At 40.3% G+C, this 6,630-nt stretch overlaps 2 protein-coding genes across 2 annotated transcripts in view; both read right to left on the bottom strand.

Annotated features, from left to right (window-relative positions):
* Positions 1–3,480, bottom strand: part of LOC104803676 (serine/threonine-protein kinase tricorner) — a 5,423-nt gene extending 1,943 nt beyond the window's left edge. Inside the window, exons 1-9 of the mRNA XM_010527677.2 lie at positions 3,118–3,480; positions 2,637–2,811; positions 2,244–2,327; positions 1,667–1,908; positions 1,261–1,489; positions 932–1,096; positions 717–848; positions 488–601; positions 234–281 (exon numbers count right to left, since the gene is read on the bottom strand). Of these exons, the coding sequence (XP_010525979.1) occupies positions 234–281; positions 488–601; positions 717–848; positions 932–1,096; positions 1,261–1,489; positions 1,667–1,908; positions 2,244–2,327; positions 2,637–2,811; positions 3,118–3,302 (1,374 nt within the window). The 5' untranslated portion in view covers positions 3,303–3,480. The remainder of the gene's footprint in view (positions 1–233; positions 282–487; positions 602–716; positions 849–931; positions 1,097–1,260; positions 1,490–1,666; positions 1,909–2,243; positions 2,328–2,636; positions 2,812–3,117) is intronic.
* Positions 3,481–3,929: 449 nt separating this feature from the next.
* Positions 3,930–6,556, bottom strand: LOC104803675 (probable serine/threonine-protein kinase At1g01540). Its single transcript, XM_010527676.1, has 7 exons — positions 5,710–6,556; positions 5,443–5,547; positions 5,219–5,341; positions 4,960–5,130; positions 4,730–4,859; positions 4,434–4,643; positions 3,930–4,360 (listed from the first exon to the last, which is right to left on the bottom strand). Exons 1-7 carry the CDS (start codon positions 6,330–6,332, stop codon positions 4,202–4,204), a joined length of 1,521 nt encoding a protein of 506 aa, XP_010525978.1. The 5' UTR covers positions 6,333–6,556; the 3' UTR covers positions 3,930–4,201.
* Between the last annotated feature and the right edge of the window lie 74 nt (positions 6,557–6,630).

The raw sequence follows: 6,630 nt of genomic DNA, 5'->3' as shown, positions 1-6,630 counted from the left end.
GTAGGGAAAATACTTGAAAATGATTTAGACCAGGTGTATTATGCATAAACTATACAAATCCAAACCACATCAATACCTTCAAAGGGGAACAGAAAAAAAAACAAATGTTTACTGCTAACTCAGAAATGCTATTTTGAGACGTTATCACAGATCTTTCAGGAAAAGTTTAATGTTGTAAACGACACACGAAATACGCAATGCAGGAAAACAGTAATCAAGTGCTGAGTCATCACCTTTCTCCAAGGACCTACTTGTGGAGCCTCAGATGGTGTGCCTTCGACCTACAAAAATATCCCGAGCCTTGATGAGACAAACTGACGAGGAGAATATAAACATTCTGAATCAAATTCGAACACCTTTAATCTGTGGCTTATGTAAAATTTATTCAATTTGAAAGCTTGGAAAAGATTTATCAAAATAAACAAGTTTGTGCCATGCCTTAAGCAGTCTAATGACAAGGCTTTGAATTTCTATGTACACTACTTACCTCAGGGAACTTCTCGAAATTCTGTGTGTCTAACTCTCCGTTGACTGTGGGTTTATATGCTGCTTCCATTTCATACAGTTTCTCCCATTGTACACCTTTAAACCAAGGATGAGCCTGAAACATGTAAAATCGTGGCAATGTGACTTCAGGGTCCAAGGAAATAAGGGGAAAGATGATGAAATGCGTAGTTTAGCAATGAATCAATGCATATCCACGGGAGAAATTTCACCTTTATTTCCTCGACACCTCTGGTACCCAATCTTGAGTCAACATCACACAGCAAGCGACAAACTAAGTCCCTGGCTTCATCTGATATTTTCGGTTCCTCGGGGAATTTCAAGCACACTCTCCAGTTAATTATCTGACATAAGAAGCATAATCCATTAAGCAAAACGAGAAATGCTATTAGAATAAGTAACAATTAATGACCAGCCCACTATATACCTTGCGGCATGTTATACGAGGATCATCAGAACAGAACGGAGGATAGCCTATTAGCATCTCATATAAGATTGCTCCAAGAGACCACCAGTCACACTCCATTCCATACCCTTTCTTTAGCAGTACTTCGGGTGCCATGTAATCAAGAGTTCCAACGGTTGAATAGGCCTACAGATATCATAGATCAGATAATCAAGCAAAGTTGATGACCCAAGATATGGTGGATCTGGTAGTTGATCTTCAAAGAGCTAAAAAAATAAGAAGCAAAACAAATGCTTCTTGGCTTCATATGGCGTAAACCATGAGGTTCAATGAAAAATGAAATTCAATACCAATGCACGGCGATTGCGTTTCCATTGCTGTAACTGTTCTTTAGGCATTTGCCAGGGTGCTTGGTTAGAATCTGCTTTTCCTGATTGGCTTTCTGAATCCTGAGACATCATTTCTTCATCTTCCAACAGTATTGAAGAATACTTTTCATCCAGGGGCTTACATAATCCAAAGTCTGAAAGCTTCAAATGCCCATTTTTGTCTAGTATCAAGTTATCTGGCTTGATATCCCTACACTCAAAAAGAAAAGAAAAGAAAATAAGAACCGAATAAACTGTGTATGTTCTGTTATGTTTGCAGGAAGTATTGAACCTATAACAGTATATTGGAATTCATGAGACATAAAGCACCTATGTCTCTCCTACAGCCTCAGCAACTAAGCATACCAATATGATGCAGCAGTAATACCTATGTACATAGCTGTGTTGGTGGATTGAATGAATAGCCATAATACTCTCCGCGATGTAAAAGCGGGCAACTTCTTCAGAAAGAATGTCTTCTCTCATTAGTAAAGTCATGATGTCACCGCCAGGTAAATACTCCATAATAAGATACAAAAATTCTGAATCTTGAAACGAGTAAAAGAGCTTTACAATACAGCGACTGTCAACCTCCACTAGTAAATTCCTCTCAGATCTGACATGTTCAACCTAGGACAAGAAAGACAGCAAGAGTTATTACTTGATTGATTTGAGAATGATCCTGAAAAAGTGACGAAAATGATCCTATAACTCATTGGTGGTAAACATCACTTAGTGCAGCCCTCCAAAACAGATAAGCAGAAATCGAAGGTATTGAAAAAGCATGATACTGAGCATCAATTTACGCCCATTATAACAAGTTAAGAGAAGCATCACAAACATTTTACAATTCCTTTGTTTACCTAAATGTAGTTACTGCAATCTAAACAGAACTGGTATGCATAAAGCACACAATCTTATATTATATCTAGATTATGAGGGAACTTCTGTTAAAATGTACTCACCTGTCCACGGCTAAGCATTTCAGATTTTTTCAATTTCTTCATGGCAAAAACTTCACCACTGGATTTCAAACGGCACAATCGAACCTGAAGTATTTTGAAACACAATTAGAGTGGATAAACATTGAATAAGAGAGGAAATTGATAAACTGATTTCCTCAAGAAAACTAATAGCAAAATTCAGATAATAACCATAAGGCTAAGTGATCTCAGATGGCATATCCGCATATCACCATAGGATATATAAACCATGAAGAAATCAAACAATAAATAGTACACGCACGGCCCCCCATGCACGCACAAAAACGTTAACGGGACAATTCATGTAACTTTGTTAACTAAGCTGCTTGGATCAAAGATTATCAGAGATGGAGAATGCCAAAGTCTTTCGCATACCTCACCAAAGGCACCTTTACCAATAATGGTAAGCGGCTCGAAGTCATCTATCCCTATTTTACGTCTCTGCAGCCTCATGTACTCAGTCTCACGACGTGCCAGATTCCTCATCATCTCCTCTTGTTCCTCGGTTGGTATTTGAGCTTCTTGTACTTTTCTCTGAAGTTCCCTACGTCTGCAACACACAATTCAAGCACAGAAAACATGACACGAACTCACTGGCAAGTGCACTCGATCCGTCTCTGCATCTAATTTACATCTAAATCAATGGAAACAATTAAGCAATCAACACGACGGAATCCCTGAGGTCAAACCCAAGTCAAACACACATCTACCCAAATTCCACATAATTTGATGTAAAAATAAACAAGGCTAAATCAGGATCAAACTAATATCGATGTCACCGGTATCACAAACGATCAGATTCAAGTATTCCAGCCACGAATCTAGAACGCAGAAAAAGAGAATTTCGAAGCCGAACCTCTCCATGCGATCGTGCAAACCTTGCAAGTAATTCTTGTAATGATTCTCAATGAACTGCTTCGCAGCCGCAGCTTTTTGCCTCGTCACCGGCGAAGAAACCCCCAAATCCGGCTCCAAATCGAATCCACGACCAGGCTTGGGGTTCATTGCTCCGACACGCATGGTTCCATCAGCGCCGTCCATTTCGACTAAATTCGAAAAAGAAAGAAAGAAAATCGTCGAACGATCAGAGGAGTGAGAGACTTTAGAGATCCATGGAAATGGGGTTTCGAGGAGAGATCTGAAGAGGAGGAGGAAGACGAAGAACGTGCGTTGTTTGGGAGGGGATGAACTGGCAAGAAAAAATTATGCAAAGCTGTCTCTTGTATGGTTTGGGTTTGGGGATTAATTAAATGTCTCCTGGTCTGAGTAATTAATTAAATAACTTATTTAATAATAATAATAATATTTATTATTGTTATTATTAAATAAATTATTTAATTGAGTGCGATGGAAGTTAATGTTTTCTAACTTTTAATTTTTAGTTTTAGTTTTAAAACTTTTGACTGAAATTCCGAGGCGAATTTTATCCCTACTTTGACTGTCGCGAAAAATTAGCATTTCAGGCTTTACATTTTTTAAAACACGGAGAAAATCTCATATAATACCTTAATTTTATAAAATATACTAAATAAATAATTAAACTTTTAATATAATCTAGAAAAATGTTCTAAATTTAACTTAAATATTTTCAACAGATATCTATGACCCTAAAAAAATTTACAAGATATACTCTAAAATATCCAACACAAACATTTGGAGTATTTCACATATCTAAGATACCTCAATCTATTAGACTACAAAGAAAATATAAATACTTAAACATCAATTTACATTTAAAAAAAAAATGTAGAGGAACAAGAAAAAACCCATGCTATTAAATTACCAAACTACAAAAGTAAAATATACAAAAAAGAGAAAATAAATTAAACGGAGAGGTGCAATGCACTCACCACGTAGAACTCACGGGCTTTTAAGAACAAACATATCATGCCGCTTGAAGCTGCCTTTCTGAACTGAACATCCGTCTTTCGTCAGCTCTACTATCCCTGCTTCTCCGATGCTAACAACGGGGTTTCGTTGATCTGAACACCGCTTTCGCAGCTGCTGCAATCCCCGGGTTCATTCACCGTCTTCTCTGTTAGCTTCTCCTTTCTTTCTTCCCTCTCCGACCTTTCGGGTTCTCGTGCAGTTCTACGGTCCTGAGAAACTAAAACATGTTAGCTCGCAATACAATTGGTCTAGTGTGGGTCCGTAAACCTATGAAAATCTAACCTCCCGGTAAGGGAAGTCATCGGCTTCAAGCATGTGTATGACATGACCCATCTTCGGCCTCTTCTGGGCATTAGGGTCGACACAACGAAGAGCCACTAAGAGGATACGCTTCAATGCCCTTGATGAAGGCTTCTCTTGCATTCTTGGATCAAGAACTCCCTCTGCACATCGGTTTGTGACCATTCTCTTCAACCATTCCACTAGATTTACCTGAGCATTTGATTGGACAACGAATTCATATCAGATGTAAGATTAAGGTTACAATGTCGATGTTCATTCCAACAGCGAAAGCTAACCTCGCCTGGAGGACGACTATAATCGACAGGATTCCTCCCAGATATTATTTCCATAATGAGTATACCAAAACTGTACACATCGCTCCTCTCGTTTAACATGCCGGTACTAGCATACTCAGGAGCCACATACCTATATAGGGAAACCTGAACGGAATCAGTTCCGAGATATCACAAGGGAAATAGATTCATTCAAAAAAACAGTGAAGAAAGGATACGGAAACAACACTGACCCAAAGGTTCCCATTACACGTGTGGTCACGTAGCTTCTTTCTGAATTTAAGAGCTTAGCTAGGCCAAAGTCTGAAACTTTCGGATTCCATAACTTGTCAAGCAAAATATTGCTTGATTTGATATCACGATGGACGACTTTCGGCTCTAGGCCCTCGTGCAGGTACGTCAACCTTCATATACCACTAATCAGTCAATGTGTGCAATAGCTTGGAGGAAACAAAGCGATGAATTCAAAGCATATTCTCTTCTACAACAAACCCTTTAGCTGTCCCAAGAATTATATTCATCCGAATCTCCCACGTGAGAGGGCTCTTTGGCCCAACATCGCCATGAAGCCATTGCTCTAGATTCCCATTGTCAACATACTCATAAACGAGCATTCTGCACCATCGAAACAAAATAACATCTACATTTAACATTAAGTGAACAAATACGCTAAATTTCAAAGCATCAGAGAAATCTCTTACGGATAAAGCTCATACCTATGAGCTCCTTCAGCACAGTAACCAAGCAACCTCACAAGATTCTTGTGTCTCACTCGTCCAATTGCTTCAACCTCAACTTTGAACTCCTTCTCAGCTTGTCCCCTGCAAGAAAACAAACAAACCAACATTGGTATACATGCAACAACCAAAATCTAGAGAAACCTAGTCCTTAGCCTCGAATTCTTCTCAACTCGCCACTAGAAAGTACACGCAAAACAGCAATGAAGCTAATAGAAAAGAAACTAAGGAAGATTGTCTCTTAACCTGTTGTTAAGCAAATTCTTTATAGCAATCTGAGAATTATCCGCAAGAACACCTCGGTACACAATTCCATATCCACCTTCACCGATTACGTTCTCATCAGCAAAACCACTAGTAGAAAGCTCGAGCTCTCTCAGAGTGTACCAATGGCCCCACCCCAGATGAGAAACCTCAGGACCGGCCATGGAAAGACCTTGATCACCCGATCCACTTCCATGAGACGACCCGCCACATCGTTCCGGGTAAGAAATCCAATGATCCTTTCCGATTTCAATGTGAATTCTACTTCGACCACCAACGGGACTGTTCTCTCCTTCGCGAACGGGGTGGTGCGTCTCCGGGAACGGGTCCGGTGGGTGAGGATTTGATGGGTCGACCAGAATTTCCTGGATTTCCTTGGAAACATTAGGGATTATGACGTTGTTGGGCTTGGAAGATGAAACTAGAGCCGTCGACGACGAGGACGAGGTCTTGTTGCTACGTCTGGAGATGAACCAGAGGGAGATGAGGAAGAGGACGAGGACGATGGCGGCACCGACGCAGATGCCGAGGACGACCCACAAACGCAATCCGAAAATGGAAGTGTGTTTCGAGAGCTGATCGTTAAGGAACGAGTAATTCGCCATCGATGAAACCCCTCCTCCTGGCCGTCTTCCTTGGTCCTCTCCGCTCTTTAGGCGTGCTCTGTTTCTTCTTCTGCTTCACATGTCAGAGATTGTGGAGTTGCGAGAGTGATGTTCTCGGCGAGAGAGAGAGAGGGAGGCAGCTGGCGACGATGGGACGTGTACTCAGAGCAAATGCCCCACACTCTTGCTCAATGTTTTTCGAAAATCGATCCGTCGTGGACTCTGGGTTTATCCATAATAATCGATCCTTAATTTACCCTTTCTATTATTTTCTGTCTGGGTTTTGTCGGCGCGGATT

Source organism: Tarenaya hassleriana, unplaced genomic scaffold (genome assembly GCF_000463585.1).
Source record: "Tarenaya hassleriana unplaced genomic scaffold, ASM46358v1 Cleome9, whole genome shotgun sequence".
Lineage (NCBI taxonomy): Eukaryota > Viridiplantae > Streptophyta > Magnoliopsida > Brassicales > Cleomaceae > Tarenaya > Tarenaya hassleriana.
Note: the sequence above shows the minus strand (reverse complement) of the source record. Positions and strands in the feature narration are given on the sequence as shown.